The sequence below is a fragment of the Scyliorhinus torazame genome, chromosome 3 (genome assembly GCF_047496885.1).
Source record: "Scyliorhinus torazame isolate Kashiwa2021f chromosome 3, sScyTor2.1, whole genome shotgun sequence".
Classification (NCBI taxonomy): domain Eukaryota; kingdom Metazoa; phylum Chordata; class Chondrichthyes; order Carcharhiniformes; family Scyliorhinidae; genus Scyliorhinus; species Scyliorhinus torazame.
This window is the reverse complement of record NC_092709.1, coordinates 289310574-289329493: the sequence shown is the minus strand read 5'-3', so window position 1 is coordinate 289329493 and position 18920 is coordinate 289310574. Positions and strand designations below refer to the sequence as shown.

At 38.8% G+C, this 18920-nt stretch overlaps 1 protein-coding gene across 20 annotated transcripts in view; it reads right to left on the bottom strand.

The window, feature by feature from the left end:
* Positions 1-18092, bottom strand: part of LOC140409166 (transcription factor 4-like) — an 818430-nt gene extending 800338 nt beyond the window's left edge. For 3 of the 20 annotated variants that reach the window (XM_072497368.1, XM_072497379.1, XM_072497380.1), the window contains exons 1-2: positions 15964-16065; positions 15126-15198 (exon numbers count right to left, since the gene is read on the bottom strand). In XM_072497368.1, coding sequence (XP_072353469.1) covers positions 15126-15198; positions 15964-16065 — 175 coding nt within the window. The other 17 variants (XM_072497376.1, XM_072497385.1, XM_072497372.1 and 14 more) reach the window with 14 other exon arrangements.
* Positions 18093-18920: the final 828 nt, after the last annotated feature.

Below are 18920 nucleotides of genomic sequence, written 5' to 3'. Positions count from 1 at the left end.
TTCTTGCAAGTGTGCGCAAATTCAAGCTAACACAATGTACCATTTTTAATTAGGTAACAATACTGGCAACCCTCGGTGTGCATAGAGCCAAGATGCAAGCACAATATAGGAAGGTACAAGGATGGGCGAGCAGTGTGATTGGCTTCTGAATTATAAACAAAGAGCAAGCACAGACACTGTAGGTTAAATGCCCTCCTACTGTGTTGCTAACTTCTATGGCTCTAGACATTAACATTGATGAATGCCCTTTGATGCTGTTAGTCTAGTATTAACAGGTTTACAGGACAAAGCACCACACAAACCAAAATCAAGAACTTGAACTTAAACATACCAAATGTTGGAATGTGTCCCAAATACAAAACTGTTTTAACAGTTCAAGCAAAATAATCAATATTTTGATTTTGTGTATTCTGTTAACTTGAATACAAAAGTTATCAACAAGGAAATACAAATGAATTATAATGATCACCTATGTCAATTCCAGTTTCAAAAAAAGTTTTTTTTGGGGGGGGGGGATGGAGAAACAAATGGATATATTGTTAATGGTTCAGGGAAGAAGAAACAAAATGGGATTCTCCAAGTTGAGATTTCAAAGCAAGCTATTCCATTGAGGCAATTGAAAATGTCAAACACTATAAGATTGCCCTTTTTTAACTGGATTAATAAAAGCTACTCTTTAACTGAACTAAACCTATGATAAAACATGAACAAACAATGCAGCAAACACACCAGATTAGATAAAGTAAAATGATACAAACATGAGATGAACAGAAATGGTTTTAAAAGGGAACGACAGTTGTTATAAATTGATAGGTTTAAATTTCAGGCGGTAATTGATATGGTTTGGTGTGGAGCTCTTTTTCAGAAAAGTAACCTCAAGCTCTACAGCCTGCAATGCCAGTCCTGACGGAAGGTTGATGTGGAGAACATAGAGTTCTTTCCATGGAGGAGGCGGCATTTCGGCCAATCGGGTCTGCACCGACCCTCTGAAGGAGCACCCTACAGAGGCCAGCTCCCCTGCCCTATCCCCAAAACCCCACCTAACCTGCACATCCCTGAACACAAAGATGCAATTTATCATGGCCAATCCATCTAACCTACACATCTTTGGACTATATGAGGAAGCCGGAGCACCCGGAGGAAACCTACGCAGACACGGGAGGGAAAGTGCAAACTCCACACAATCACCTAAGGCCGGAATTGAACCTGGGTCCCTGCCGCTGTGAGGTAGCAGTGGTACCACTGTGCACGTCAAGCATTTTCTGTTATGAAGAACAAAAATCCCTCCTTCATGCTGAGTAGGCTTCACTGACAAGTGGAGGGGCCATAGTGGAGGACAAAATGTGCATTTTCACAAACAGTACGCCATTAGTCCATTCAAACTCAATTTTGCCCAACTTTTCTAAAAATAATTCCACACAAGAGAATTCACAATAAATGTAAATTTGTTCAGGCTCCACAGCAAGGGGAGGAAACCATGGGCAAAACAAACAGGATATGGTGTTTAAGGAAAACTTTTTCAGAAACATACGATTTCTCATAAAAATTAAATTATACCATTAACAGAAACACATTGAAGCTGTAAAAGCATTTTCCCAAATGTTGTGAATTTTTTGCTTCAAAATTATACTTCGAAAATGCATCTAATTATAGACCAGCTACGAAAATTATAAGGTCTCCAGTGTGAATATCTGCCACATGAACTTGTCAGCTTAAGGAGCAATTTGAACATAAATACAGTAATTGTTTTTAAAAAGGCACATGCAGCTTCATTGTACCATTTTGAATTTATAACATTAAAGAGGTTCGGCGACTGATGACTTTGATGTCAAGGTAATAAAATTTGAAAGAAACTGTTGGGTCTAAAAAAGGTGTTTTCTTCAACTGCAAAGAGAAAGTCACAACAGTATTAGCACATAAATAATGACAAATCCCAGTCTTTATGGGAAGCAAAAATACTTTTATTAGAAAATTGGCGGCTGCCAGTTGAACATGATTTTACTGTTTTGCTTGCAGTTATGCCACTAGATTTGTGTAGCATACTGATACCAACAGAAAATTTGCAATTAAGCCAACACACATTTGTTTTGCCAACATCTGAAATTTCTCCCATCATCAGCAAAACTCGGGCAAGCCATAGGACCCTCAGTACTTCATCCCAGTGTTACACAGCTGAAAATCCTCTTTCCAGGCACAATCAAGGACAAGACAAATATTGCATAGTACTGCTAATATTTTTCCTCCCATAGTGCAAATGAACATAACAAAGGTTTCACATAGCTACTACTGATTGACCATCAAGCTAGTGTGAGGAAAGCTACTTTTACGTTCAGTCCAGGCCTTGGGAAAGTAAACAAATTGAGAAATGCCTCCATAATTTTAGTTTGCAACATGAGCCATACTTTCTGTGGGCAACTCAACACTACAAGATAAAAAAGACGACATTTATGCATAATGTCATGTCATCACTGCAGATAAGACTAGTGGCAGCAAGAAAGACCCAGTCAAAAAAAAACTTTTCCCCCCCTCGGACAGTATTAAAACAAAAATTGGTATGATATGACTGTTGGCTGTGGGAAAGTGAAGAATAAGGGCAAGAGTAAAAACAGACACCGCCGTAAGTGAAGGGAATATTTTTGTGACTGCCATGACGTGTTTTCTTGAAACTGGTGGGAAGATCGTACCTTCCAAGCCAATGGCACATTCCAGGACACACGAATCACTATTTGTCAGAATAACCAACTTTTATTGATTTTGGAGCATAAAACCCCGATTTAGCACCTCAACAGAGACAGATCAATGTGAATTACCTTCATTTTGGGAGAAGAAAGGACAAAAGGAAATGAAAAATCTCCTATGATCTATACTAAGCACATACATAAAACAGGATTATTAAATCGTGTCTTAGATGACTCACCATTGAGAAGCTTCCTTGGTTTAAACCAGTCTAGACACTAATGTAAGCTTGCAAAGCATTGACTGATACAAGTCTTTGACTATAACCTATCTACAAGTTTAGAACCAGCAAGGGTTTTTAATCCAGATGTACAATTGTACAGCACAGCAAGACTTTTTTTTAAATTAGTCATTTTGAATGTAACGATGAAGCATCAAAATAGGATTTAAATGAACCCTACTTTGTAGCAACTTCAAATGGAAATAAGCTTTCATATTTTTTTGAATCACTTGGCAAATTAATAAATATTCCATGTTGGACAATGTAAAAAACCGCTTGAACATGGGAATAGACATGAGAATCAGATTTAATTGTGGGTTTTTTAAAAAAAAAATGAAATGTGCACCTTCTCAACTGCTAAATTAGTGTTAGGACTAAAATCTCACGCCCTTTTCTTGTCCCGCAATACTCTGTGGACATTACTTAATAAAAAGCTTCCATTCCAGGCATTAATTTCTGCAACGATTGTGCACCAAATATGTACACTATAAACATTTATTTAATAGTGTTATATTAACCAAAAACACCAGGGTGAAAGTAAACCAATCTCTCCTCACTCAAGGTTATGGATCCTCTTTCACCTTGCTAATCCTTCCCAGATTACAAACTCTGCAACCACAGTGTATTAAAGCACAACAGTGAAGAAGAGACCCCATTTAATTTTGTTTCCTCGTCCCTCATGGAAAGCAGCCCTTGGTTTGACCTCCCTTCAGCTGAAATTGAGAGCCTAAGATTCATCAATGGGCAAAAAATTAACTGGTATGAGCAACCTTTGGACCAAAACCTTGGAGAATTTTGGTATTGAAGGATCAGTCACTGTGAGAATGAATGCACTGAGGCAGTTCACACCACTAAAGAATTTAAAGGGGAGCTGTGCAATCGTTTACATAAATAATTCTGATTTAGAAATGCAACACAAGTTGATCAATTTACAGATAATACCGAATTGAGAACGAAGGTGGCTCATTACATCTAATGGGATAGTGGAGGAACTAAGAAGGAACTAGACAATATCATGGTAGGCGAGATCCAACAGAAGATAAATGAAACATGTTTCTCAATGGACGAAACAAAGATGCAAGAGTGGCAATGGCTTTTATTTGTTCATTCTTAGAACAGAGGCATTTCTGGTAAGGCTGGTATTTATTGCCCATCCTAACTGCCTCAAGATGGTGCTGAGCTGACTACTTGAACCACTGCAGTGTACATGGTGAAGGTACTCCACTCGTAATGTTTAGTAGCGAGTTCCAAGATTTTGACAGTGACAATGAAGAAGTGATAATATGTGCACAAGTTTGGATGGCAGGTGACTTGCAGAATAATTCAGAGGTGATGGTATTCCATATGCCTGCTATATTTGTCCTGCTAGATGGTGGAGGTCACAAGTTTTGAAGATGCTATCAAATCCTTTGTGAGTTGCTGAAGTATATCCTTGGTCATACACACCGCAGCCGCAGGATATCAATGGTGGAGGGAGTAGATATTTAGGCTGGTGGATAACGGGTCAGTCAATTTGTCCTGAATGGTTAACGGTTACCATGCCCATTCACAAAGCAGACAGAATAACATGCTACCAAAATCAGTATGTGCAAGCTCCTCGCTGTTATAGTGAATCATGTTCTCCCCGTGTCTGCGCGGGTCTCACTCCCACAACCCGAAGATGTGCAGTAGATGGATTGGCCATGTTAAATTACCCCTTTATTGGAAAAAAAAATAATTGGGTACTCTAAATTTATTTTTAAAAGTAACAGCGAGAAGCTTAGCCTGCCAAGTGTGCAAATTGGAAATTCAGCCATGATTCAGGTGAACCTTACTATCAACAGCACAGACACAAAGCTATCCCCTTGCAAGTCTATATCATCAAGATGACCGAGTTAAGTCAAGTTTAGGCTGCGATTACCATGTCTTAAAAGGAGGATTAAAAAGAGATAGTCAAATTCTAAGTGGAATAGAAAAGATAAAGGCAGCACTATTCCAAATCAAATCAGAAGTACAGAAACACGGATTTATAGTTTAAAAACTGCTAAAAGGATAGTTCAGGATTGATGTCAAGATGCACTTCATCACAAAGAGTGAATAGTTCCTGGAATGCAATTCTGATTAGGTAATGACCCTTGAATCATTATGTAGGCAGTTACCATGGTGAGAACAGAGGTTCTCAATACAAGGATGAGCCAAATGAGCTGAATGGACTGAATGAATCTGAACTTAACTTTTTATGATCTATCTTCTTGAAGAAGAGCATCTCAAGTTCACCTTCTGAGTTAGAGGTTATGGGTTCAAGTCCCATTCCAGTGCCTTGAGCACAAAAACCTAGGCTGACACTTCCAGTGCCATACGAGGGGAGTGTTGTACCGTCAGGGGTCCCATATTTTGGACAAGACATTAAACAGAAGCTCTGTTCTCTAAAAGATCCCCTGGTGCAATTTTGAAGACATGGTGAGTTATCGCCTACGACCGGGTCAATATTATTCCCTCAGTCAAATTTCACAAAAGCAGATTATCTGGTCATCATTGTATTGTTGTCAGTGGACTTTGCTGTATGCAAATTAGCTGATACAACAGTGACTACACATCAAAAGTACTTCACCGAATATGTGAAAGGCACTGTATGAATGCAAGTCCTTCCTTTTTCAAAAAAATTAAAACAATTGCAATAGTTCTGTTTTGCCGTTATTTTTATTAAGTCTGTGCATTCTCTATTTTGCTGGGGCAAATAAATCACTATTTTTCCCCCCCAGAAATTCCTTAAGCCAAAAGTGACGTTCTAGGCTCCCGACAGGACCAGCAGCATTGTCCACCCTCAAGAGCTCATTATTCATTAAAGGCATTAAAGAGTGGGGGCAGATTTGAGTCAATCACAGGCTAATGCAACATAGCTCAAACCCAGTGCTCATCCAGCATCCATGTGCACATGACTTTGTCTCTGGGTCGAATGCCCTGTAGAAGCAAAGGTGGTAATGGTGGTGCTGAACGACACTGGCAAGTTCTCAGAGACAATATCCAGGGAATCACTAAGCTTCACTCTGGCCTCTCTGAAATGTATCTCTGGCCTCATTTAGAAGGAAACCCGCAGGGTTCTGAAGGTTTTCTTGGAAAATATCAATGACGCTGTCACTTATACCAAAAACACTACATGCAAAACCGTTACTGCCATAGATGTGGTCTATGCCCTGAAACAGCAAGGCTTAACCCTCTATTTACTTGATAGTTGAGAATTGTTAAGAAAATATCTCATTTCCAGTAGCATTCACTTTTCTTGTAGATGTTGGAAAGAAATTGCAAAAGTAGCTTGTTCTTTAAAATATTTCACATGGGTGCAAGGGAAGGGAAATGAACCAAACACTTTCAAAGTTTTAGGAAAAATAATTCAACGTGCATTTAACAGAAACTGAAAGCAAAGCATTCTAGCCATCTCAAAACAACTTCCTGGCTGCTCATTCACTACAGGTCAACATCTGATAACCATGGATTCCATCAAGCTAAGGTTATCACACATAGTTAGAAGCCAGGCACAATGAAGGTTTTCCACGGAAATATTATCTCGTCTCTGTATTATACAAATAATAATTGTACTCATACAGAACCTTTCATGGTCTCAGGGTGGCACAAAGTGTTGCACAGCCAATTACTTACTTTTGAAGTGTGGTTACTAATATGGTACAGGCACAGTAAGTAGAAATATATTTTAGTTTAGTGGTGTTCTTTGAGGGATAAGTATTGTCCAGGACACCATGGGAAATGCAACTGTTGTTTTTTTTGAATACCGCTGTGGGATTTATGATGTACAAATAAGAGTAGGCACCCAAAAGGCAGCATCTTTTCAGTACTGAACTGAAGTGTCAGCCTAGAATATATACACAACACTCTGGAATAGGTCTTGAAACCACAACTTTGTAATTCTGAGGTGTGAGCCCTGCCACTCAGCCACAACTGACACATGAAGCATATAAAGAGCAGTGCTGCTTCTAGTTATCAACATAAAACTAAATAATTATTTCATTTAATAGAGAAGCGTGCATTACCAAAAGCACTACTTACAAAGATTACTTTTGTTTGGTTGGGGGAAAGAAGGGAGCGTCACATTCTATATTCAAACATATCAGTCACTCAAAATCTATAATAACGTTCTATGGGTGGTTGCACCTGTGGTTCCAGGGCCATGTACTGTTTCCCAGCCCTGGCAATGAGACTCTTGAAGACCTATTTGACACAATCCTATTTCTGCTTCTGCTTCAGTTGCAGCAGCATCACAGGCTAAATACCCATATTCTGCCAACATTTATATGGGTAGTGCTAGCTAAACCAATGAAAACTTTTAAATTGGAATAATCTGAAGGTGGGTCTTGAAGATTTCAAGTAACCACGGGCGGGATTCTGCGCCGGCGTGATTCTCCGTTTTGCTGGCATCCGGGAGTTTCCCGACGGCGTGGTGCTGCCGCACAATGGGAAACCCCATTGACCGGCCAGCATAAGGGAGAATCCCGCTGGTGGGTCGAGGCTGAAATGTGGCGTGGTGGGACGGAGAATCCATCTTTTGCACTTGTCCTATTGTGGGATTGTCCTTTGGACGAAAGATTATTGATGCATGGTCATGGAAACAAATTATCTTTGTGGTTTATGTGGATGAGGTACCTCGTATTTTGTCATTGCCAGGGGACATCAGACCAGGTTCTTGTGTCTGTCAATTTACATTAGTCCATCCTATATCTTATGGAACATCGTTGGCCAATTTTTCTCCCTCCTTTGCTGTAGAGAATCCCATTCTAAATCTTTGATCAAGGCTGTGACACTGGACCCTGTCCCATCCGGATTCAAAAAAATCTTTAGATCGCTTCAATCTTATTTATATCTCTCGCGGTGTAAGGATCCCACACATAACTTGCATACTCCAAAACTGGAAGAACAAATGTTTGGTAAGCTATAGCCCTGACATTTTTGTTGCAATACTAAAGATTCTTCCTCAGAAATCTAAGAATCCGACTTGTTTCGGATGTTATCTGCTGAATGTGGAACCCCCATTGAGGATTGTTTTTAAGATGAACCCCCAGATGTGGTTGTGCATTGTAATTGTGAACCCCCAGATGTGGTTGCAATTTTTTATGACAAAAATTAGCTATTTAATGGTGGACCCTTTTTGTTGGTAATGCACACGACATAACGTTTTGGCATTCAGTACCACCTCCCATTGGTCCTGCCGGGTTTGCAATTCAGTCGATCACCTTGCAGGGAATGGATACGATCTTCAGTTTTTCCTGATGCAAAAACCATGCAGCTATCGGCAAATAGTCACAACTTGCACCTTCATCTTTTTTTTCAGGTTTGTTCCATTTGCACTGGTTTAGAAAGGATGGTCATTAGAAGTTGCCATTAATTGGTGACAGAATACAAAACACTTGTAAAACCCAGTTTTCAGACCTGCTCATGGCCTTGTTTATTGTTTAGACATAAATTATCAAAACAGTGTCACTAAACACCAGCATCCATTGATTTATTGAAGTCACAATTTGAAAACCCTCAGTCCCAATCAACGCTTAGCAATGACCAGAAAAGAGAGACAATTTGAAAACCCGCAGTCCCATTCAACACTTAGCAATGACCAGAAAAGAGAGACTATGTGAATAACACACATCACCAGGGCCTCCGATTTGCACTCTCGTCTGTGCTATGTCACACAATCAATTGTCTGCACAACTTTACAAAAGAAGAAAAAAAAACAGTCAGGATTCCCACTTCTGGTTTCTGTCCACTGCTACTGGAGAGGGCACATAACATCAAGTGTAGACAGAGGTTGGGCTGCCAACCAGAAGATGGCCAGCACCAGTAGAACCAATTCTTAGCAGGAATCTCTGCCTTCTAGAGAGGAGAAAAATAGTTGGGGAAGAAAGAAGAAATATATAATAAAAAACTTCAAAGGAATATTTCTTTTAGAATACATAAATACGCAGTATTTTTTTGATAAGAGAGACGGTCCTTAAGAGAATATTCTTTCCCAACTCTCAGTATTTCTTCCTTTATTCTTTATGAATAATTCCACTAAAGATGCATAATAATTGCCCATGAGCAGTGACACACATGTATATTTTTTTTAATCTACATCACATAACTTGATAAGAACAATGCTGCTCTTGCTCACCTATGTTTTCCTTGGCTGTGTTTATAAAAGATAATTTCATTGCCTAATTGTAAACTTTATTATGTACTCCAATTCTTCTTTTGGCTGCACCCACCCACCTCAAAAAAACACATTACTGAAACTAAGTGGGGGAATAAAGTAATAAATAATGGTGAATGAGAACATATTTTATTAGTTGGAGGCAGTTTCATTATTTCTATCTAAAGTTTTAGTTTGTTGCTTTGGATCAGAATTTTCCTGAAGACAAGTCAGTTTGTTGCCTTCGAGTAAGCAAATAACTGAATCTTTCCCGATGGTCCAATGGGTTAAATGGGGTAAAATGTGGTTTCCAGTTGGGGGTGAGCATGGCATTTGAGGGGGGGGGCTTACATGTGGCCTCAGCACACCGTGCCTCATTATTCTATGAAAGTCTTCAAACCACAGGTGAGGGCATGAAGAACAGCCTCTTAAGAGAGGAATCAGATGCCTCGGAAGTTAATGTACCCTGGTCTGATCTGTAACATTCAACGGGCAGATGTAAAAGGAGAGAAAATTTATGAATCATTAGAAAGAGGAAAAACCCAGATACACCAAAACATAGTGCTGCTTCAGTGTAAATGTTACCATCTACAGTTCCTTACAAGCTGAAAACATCAAAGGGAAACATCAAAGGATTTTTACCTTAAAAGCAAGTCATGTCCAATTCAAATGGTTTACACATCCCAACCAGAGGATAAAAGTTGCCAGTAAATGTACAAAAAAGCAAGCGCTAAAATAAGGGAGATTCTTAAAAAAGGCACCAAGCTCAAAAAACACAACTAACTGATAGAAAATACGCTTTAGAAAAATGCATATGAGCACACATAAACTAGGTGCTCTGATCTTTCAGCACAATTGTGAAAGATGCCAAAAATCAACTGCGAAAATATCACGTGAAAGGCACAGGAAATATGCAAATGTCACACAAAACCATCACCTGCACCAATCCCACTGCCTTTAAATGAAGGCAACTGCAGTAGTTCAACAAGTTTTGCTTCTCTGCTGCTGCTGCCAAGGTTTTATTTGAATTGCACAGAACTGGCATCTATTGAATAATTTATCTGATCAGCAATTAAAAATACCCCGAACATTAGATCACTGTTCAAAAAAGTTAAGACAATAACCATTTTAATAACACTGCCTCTTCCTCGGTGCAAAGTACTGTTGCAGATAAAAGCAGCAAATAAGTGGGTGTTGTGTAGTTGTGCTTTGTTTTACAGAAACAATAGAATGGGAAGGGGGAAGCTAATAGTCAACCACTATTCCAAACAATTACTTATGGTCACGGAAAGAGGAAAACATAATTTCTCACTTGCTGTGTTAACAGCTTTAGCCTATTGGTTCTTTTAAACATTTCTGATTTTATTCAGAACAGAGAAAAGAATAAGTACTCCATTCCCCTAAATTGTGAACTTAGGAAACAAAGGGCTGATTTTGCGTACACTTTACTATGCTCCTCAGTGTAATTCCGGAATGTCATTAACCGTTCTTCAGTCTGAAGCATGACAAGTGACTCCAGTGACCCATCCAAAAATTCATAAGATGGAGCTCCTAATTATCAGCTATTTTTCACACCAGTTTGGTTTTGCTTACCCAAGCCATATATTTCTTCTTAAAATAATTCAATCAGGCAATATTCCAATGCAAAAAAAGAACCCACGTTACTGGGTCAAATCACCACATTTAGGCCATTAACTTCTTCAAGAAAGCTATTGGTTCCAGCTGAAATTAACCTGATTATAATTCTTAATAAGCATTCTTTATTTCGATTAAGAACAGAAATATACTAGACTTGGAATATAACTGCACAACGTCCATTTAAATTCAAGATTTCTAAAAGACAAATGCGGTCTTGATCTTCTCCCTATCCCGTTCCCCCACACTCAACACTCCAGAATTGTCAAGATAGACCATGCTAAGCGTGCTAATTCTGATGTGTCAACATAAAACATTACAACAAAGCCTTCTTACTTGGGACAAAAGAGGTTACGATTCCAAGAGAGGGGGGAGAAAAAAAAAAGAGACATGATTAATGGTGATCCTCATATTAGGGGTTAGCCAAAAATCTGTCAAGCAATCTTTTTCATCAGCCAAAAGATAGAATGGCACAACTGAAGGCAAGTTCTAGGTCAAGCACATCAGTGTGGGTAGAATTCTCTCCTATACACACACACAAATATCTTCAAAACGGTGTAGACTTTTGATTTTGGTACTTCTCATAAGAAGCTGAACATAATGAAGGATGTCGGTGTTCATTTCATTACAACACTTTTGGTTTACATCGCTGAGCATTTACAATAAGTATATTGTGACATCTCAATTATTTGGGGTCATAAAATGGTAAACAAATCTCCATAACTGCATAGTACTCTTTTTATTAAACTGGAATGTTAAACCAGCCAGTCCAAATTCTGCTGTATGGTCCATTTGAAATACAAAAATAAAACCCTTTGGGCTTCCCATGCACAGTTCGACGCTATTGTTCATACAATTGATACGTGTGGCCTGCCAAATCTTCCAGCCTGAATTTTACATTTACAGTACAACAGTCGGGGAAGGAACAAGTGAGCCATCTTGCTCCTCGTAATTACTCAATTTAATCCTGACTGTAGAGGCAGTCAGGCATCAATCTTTTAAAAGTCAAAAAACAAATTAATTTACTGAAAACAATTAATTAGGTCAAAAATATTCTATATAAACTAACTTGCAATTATAATTTCAATCACTTTTACAGCTATTCCACAACTATTTGAAAAACATGCAAACAAAACCCTCATTTCTTAAAAATGCTATTCATTGCTGTAGCTTTTCATTAGTTATTTCCTAACTTGATATATCTGTATGTCATAAAGATGATGTGACAAGTGGTTACGAACATTATAATGGGGTACTTGACTTACAAAATATTATGACACTTCCTAAAAATGAAAAATTCGGCTGACAAACAGACTGCAGTTCAGAAAGAAGAAAAACTAATATTCTGAAATGAAACAAATTCTACGCTTCTCATTGAGGGAGAAAATAGATCTTAGGCAAAATCCTAAACTGAAAATCTATTGTAGAAATATACTAAGAAGATATCCAAGCAATTAAAAAGCGGAATAAAATTTAACAAAATCCATTTTATTTATTCCTAACTAACACATTACATTCAGTATTATTTCAAAATCGCCCCTACACACATAACCGCAATGCATTTCCAATGATTATTTACACCATAAGAATCAAGGTTCCAGTCCTTAAATTTATATTTCACTCAGATCTTTCAACAAGAATATAAATTCCAGCTTAGACTGGGGTCATTTAAGCCATGTTACTCATCCAAATATATTAATGCACACTGTCCTATACACACACCGATAACAAATATTTTCACGTTTGTTCCTGTTTATTTCAGACACGCAGGCAGAAATAAAAAACAACAAACATTGCCACAAGTCATTCATTTAGCAGGAATCATCGGCATCCCTGATCCAACCCAGAAAGAACAAGTGTAAGAGAATGGCTGCCAAGGAAAAAACTGAAAATTTAAAATAGTTTAAAACGATACATCAATTACTCAGGAGTCACAATTTAGGAAAACATCACCAGAATGCATGTTTTAACAGGGTCCACGTATTATTATGTATTAGCATTCAAAAATATTTAACATATTTATATAAGAAAACATTAAATTTACCACACCAAGAAATCCATTCCTTTTGAAACACAGTTGTGGCCAGCATAATAAATAGTCCATTCGCTTTTTAAAAAAAGTAATTTATATGGCATGAACTCACAAGATTAAAATATCACTAAGTAATGGTCATTCATGAAATGCAATTACTAGTTTTAAAAATACAATCTCCGGGACAGAAAAATGCTTCAGTTACATAGATTGCACAATGGATATTTTACATGTAAATGAGTTTTGATGTAGAAGAATAAATTTTATGTTTCATTTCACCTGTCTGAGAAAACCATATATCCATGAAGGAATATACACCTGTTCTAGCCAGACGAAACTGACTGCATCACCCTCTCCCCACAGCTTTGATTTTTTTTACACCAAAATTGGTGCAGTTCAGGAAAAATAAGATTCAAGTCACAACTTAACCATTTACATGTGCTAAGAATTGGAAGTGGGAGGTGGGGAGTCGGGGCTGCAGGGGGAAGAGAATATAGTTTGAATGATACAAAAATCTATCACCTTACCAATTATCTCCAGAGGAAAAAAATGAAATTTAAAGGAAGTCCTAAAAATCGACAAGCCGAACAAATAATTGGAGTCCATGACACTTTTTATGAATTGCTTATATTTGATTTAACACATTAATAATTCACTAAATTGCACCAAAACCCACTGATTACAAAATTCTACACATCAGTCACAACACCTATAAATTTTAAAGCAATTTTATCCAAAATCCAAATGAACTTGCTAATTTCAGAAAAAGCAGATATTCATCTGCTTTGCATGCACATCTTGCAAAGGAAATTAAACTACTTGCAAAGGTGTCACAATAAAAATCACAACTTTTTCCACAGAAAATTATTTCGAGAATTAATTGTAGAAATTCAGAGGAGGTTCATTTTTGTCATGCCTACATTACAATTTTACACTTTATTTTAAATGTGATACAGTATATCAAAATCAAAAATGTTGCTATTTTCAGCGGCTTTTGGACAAACTTTATGCACAAGCCATCCAATTACAGCTATTTTTAGATGTATTAGAAATGATGTTCTTAACTAAAAACACAAATCTTATAGTGCAAATTGAGGGGAGGGTAAATAAATCTTTGTATTTCCTGTTGCCATCTGGGAGTGGGGGGGGGTAGACTAAATTCCCTACAAATTAATTTTAGTTAATGTATCTCAAATGCCTGCATGATTCTTTCTTAAATAAGGCAGCTTTTAAATATTCTGATGTTTCAGTATGCAAATCATATTTCTGTGGAGTTTCTTAATTTTATATGTTAAAAGACATATTCATGCATTAGCCACAACAGCTCTACCCATCGCTCTTTCTTCCTCTCCCACTTCAAAACTTTAATTTAGCTTTGTTAACAAAGTATTTTGATTGAAACAATTCTAGAAGGGAAACAAATCCTGTATGGAACACATTGCCAAAACTAGTACACATTTTTAATCATCCAAACAATGACTATATTCAGCATAAATACATGTCAAAATAACTGGTGGTTAAAAAGCAATGTGCTATGTATTAAAAATGCATACTCTAAGGGAAGAAAATCTACCTGTACAAAATTCTGCAGACTGGTTGACAATGATTCCCTTCATTCAAAATAAACTGAAGGAATTCCTCAGAATGTAATGGCATACTCATGCACCTCTCTGCATAACCTTTTCAACTACAATAAATGTCTCAATAGCAGGTGTTCTGAGCATTTAAACTGGACTTGATTTATCCAAGAGAGCTCCTTTTCTAAAATTTAGTTACGAAAACATTGATCCTATCGGTATTAAGAGTTTTTAAAGGTTCCAAGTAGTTTTGAGTTAGTTACACTAGCCTTGTAACAAATGACTGGAATCATTCGACTTGCACATCCAAGCTATTTCAAAGCATTCAACCCCAAGTACCTGTTATAAGACAGGTAAGCCTCCCTATCCAACCCCAACTCACGTCAGAAATGTTTCAACTAAAATCAGGCAACTCATGCGTTCAATGCTATTGAAAAGGCTGCAGTAAGTCAAAGCAAAAAATGTTTTTTTGGCACAAGGTCTAAATAACCGTCAATACCTCAGCTTTCTGTTTAAATATCTAAACAATTATCGCCACTGGACGATCTGCCAAATCAGTAAGTCAAGTTTATACTGATAACGCTGTTTCGTTTACATGGAAGATATTCCGTTTATAAACGAGCTACTTCAACTGCTGTTAAGATTAGACGAGTGGTCCTAGTATGCTTGGCTCGAATCGATATGGATTCCTAGGGAAGAAAGTTGAAGTCCCGAATAAGCGAACAGATCTGCTTTATACATATATAAATACCAAAGTAGTGATTTACATACTTGAGCCCCCGAAATGGCCACTTCCCAGGGAGGTTGGTCCATTCTTCCCACTACTCACAGGCGGTGAAAACATCTACAATAAACAAAATTATAATAAAAATTGTAAAAAAAAAATAAGTCACTGCCCGAAACAAAACGCTTCAGATTCTCATCCAAGGCTTAAAAAAAAGACAGCATCTCCCTTCTTACGCACCACAGTAGTGGCAACTCGCTTCCACTACTAGCAGTATAAGTTGGTTTTTTTTAAAGAAATAAAATTAAAGAAAGTCGACAGGAGAAGTTTCGCGGCACTTCTTCGCACAGATCTTACCATAAACACGCCTGCGCTCCTTTTTTTTCACGAGTATTGGATTTGATTACCGATTAACTCTTCGAGCCACTTATCTGCGAGCACAAACGTTCAGGAGCAAGAAAAGCAGCAAAAAAAGAAAAGGGTTGAAATCGCCACCGGCTATATTTCCGCCTGGCACTACTCTCCTGACCAAACTTCCGAAACCCATTTCTCAAAAGAGGATATTCCTCCAGCTACCTCAGAAGTGCCCTATTTAAACGCGCGATCTTTCGAAAACAATTGTTAGCACATCGAGGGATTTGAACTGAATGGACTGTTATGTGACTTGTTTATTTTTTTTGAGGGGGGGGGAAAGAGAAGGTTAGTTGAAGTTTTTTTTTCTTATTGTGGATAGATTGCTAAAATACACAGAGCACTATGAAGGGCCAAGAGGAAAGTCTTTAAACTGACAACACTCCTCTCGGCTACCCCTGACTGTACTTGAGATTTTTTTTTTGCCGTGCACACTCGCCTTCGACACCACCTGCCATGAATGGGTTCTCTTACCGCACTGAAATCCAGTAAATCGCTCAGCTCTTTGTCCGTCCCTAAGGCAGCCATTCGCTGTTGGTGATGCATTTTGACAAAATTACACAAGCCTAGAAACATGGAAAATCAGAAACGAATTCCCAAGTTGAATTGTTTTATTTCTTTCGCACTCGGCTTTTAAACAATTCACCACTTCGAGTTGCAAAATACACGAATGCACAAACGAACAACCACGAAATCACTGTACTAGCGGCATCATTATGCAACAGGAGGTACTTAAAATGAATGAATCCGACATCGATTCCCCCTCAAAATCCTAGGCTCCCTCCACATCTCTCGATACTCAAAGCAATTCGCTTCAAAACAAACACCCATCAAAATGACCACACGCATCTTTCTGAATAAGAAACAAAACATCAGCACTGCATGTGCAAAAAAAATCCCTACACAACCAAAGGGGGGAAAAAGGCCTGGATAAAAAAAAAACATTCCCTAGTGGATAATTTGGATCTTCGTTCAACCAGGTACAGTATCCAACTTTTATCGCAAACGAAACTTTCTGCCCACAAAATATCATTCAATGTGGACTACTTCTCAACTAACTCAACTGGCACCAGAAACTTTTACTGAAACACAGACAATGATTAGGCATCTTTGCTGTTAAAAATAAATTACCTTGATCTCCCTTTTGTTTTGATTATCCAAATAAATGTATGTGATCAAAAATGTGTAAAATCCCAAACTTTTGAAGGAAAGAGGAAAGAATACAGATTGGCTCTTTCTGGTCAGCGATTGTTTTGCTGATGACTTTTTTCTAAAGAGAAGAGTGAGCAAAGGAAGGGGGGGGGGGGGTTGTTGAAAGTTTCTGGAGAGAGTGTCCACGGTTTCTTTTTTTTTTAAATCGGTCTGCAGGGAGAGATTGCTGTTCTCACTTTCAACATCGTGACATTCTTAAACCAAAAAAAAAGCCACAATGTATCCCAATCTAGATCCGGGACACTCCTGACCTTTTGTAACCCGCCGTTACGCGGCGCTGTCTGTCTCCCAGACTGCCTGAGGGTCCTCACAACTTTCTGATATTAACCCCCACCGCCCCTAAACCCTACTTCGTCTTCCTCGTTCACAGAGACGCTTCTCCCACCCAACTCGAATGTTCCCCGCTCCCGGCGTCCTCCTTCCTGCTGGACACAATATGGATTCGGAACACTGAAGCTGCGAGTCCTCTCGTTAAGGCAACTTTGCAACTGTGTAATTCGCAATCCCCAACAGAGTCAAAATGGAAGCGAAATGTATTTATGGTGCCACTCAAGTGAGGAAAATATATATATATTTTTAAAAAGGAGGGTCCGGATGGATGTGTGCGAGAGAAAGAGAAAAAAACACACAACTTTCTGCAGTTTGCATAGATGTCATGGGGAATAAAAAGTGGAATTGTTCGAGTCGAGCTGCCAACAACAACAACCTGCGCGCAAAGACGAGAGATTTACGAGCAAGAGGGACCACAACCCGAGTTATAGATGGAGAGTCAAAAGAGATGGGTTCAAAATACAAAAGCACAAAAACAATCAGCCCAAGTTGTTTTTTTAAACTTCCTATTGAAATCCTATTTTTCCACCTCTTCACATCATTTAAAATTACGTCCAATTCCCCAATCAGCGCACACACACACACAGAAAGTTGTATCGCAATAAGAACACTAGATACAAGCTACAAAATAACAATGGAAAGGAACACAATGTTTCCACTAACAGCTCGGAAGCTACAAAGTTACTGATCAGACCAACGAAAGCGAAACATTGTTTCCCGGGGCACGAGGAGGAGGGTTCCCCACGCGAGCAGACACCACAAGCCTCATTGCACTGCAACCGGCAACAAACATTGCTTGGATCATTGGTTTTCTTTTAAAGAGAAATAAAGATTTGAATCCACCTCCACATACTTCCCCCGTTTTTATTTGCTACCCCTGGTGTTTCCCTATATTTCTCCCCTCTCCCTACTTATTTTATTTACTTTCTTTCATTCAAATCATTTGCATTTTTTTTTCTCTCTCTCTCTTACCCGGTTAGACTCTCGTCTCATTTTATTTTCCCCTGGTTAAGTGGGTTTCTCAGGCGCACGTCTACGTGCTCCCCAGTCCCCGCCCTCGCCGACGCCCATTGGTGCAGGTGTATTGTGACGCAAGCTTCCAAAAGGGAGCGGTCTCCCCCTTCCAGCCCGCTGATTGGAGGACGTTGTTGTGTCGGTCAAAGATTTGGCGCCTCGGCGGCACGTGTTTTCACACAATGGTCTGGAAAGCAAAAGCCCAGAGAGGAAGCGTTCGTGCAGTGGTCGACGAATTGAAGAGTGGACTCTGAATCCAACAGGAGGGTTTGAATGTTTGAGGGAATCAATTGTTTCCCTCATTTTGGCCCAAGTTTTCAATTTTTGTTGTTTCCGCTAAGATTAAGAAGCCAACAGGAAAAGCTCAAAAACAACTCTAGTTAAAATAAGTAAAGAACTAGGCGTTAGCTGACACCCATACTGGAAGCCTCAGCATAAAAGAAGAAATACTGAAGTTTGTGCTGCCAAATTACAGAAAAGGTCAGAGGTAAAAACGGAAAATGCTGCAAACACACAGCAAGCAGGTCTGGCAGTATTTGTGGAGAGAGAAACAGAGTTATCTTTTTGAGTCCAATATGACTTCTCGCTGGAACTGGTCTCTAGAAAAGGTCTTTCTAGATTTGTGAGTACACATAAATAACTTTGGGCAGCACGGTAGAACAAGTGGATAGCACTGTGGCTGGGCAGCACGGTAGCACAAGTGGATAGTACTGTGGCTTCACAGCGCCAGGGTCCCAGGTTTGATTCCCCGCTGGGGAATCTGTGCGGACTCTGCGTGTTCTCCCCGTGTCTGCGTGGATTTCCTCCGGTTTCCTCCCACAATCCAAAGACATGCTGGTTAAATGGACTGGCCATGATAAATTGCCCTTAGTGAC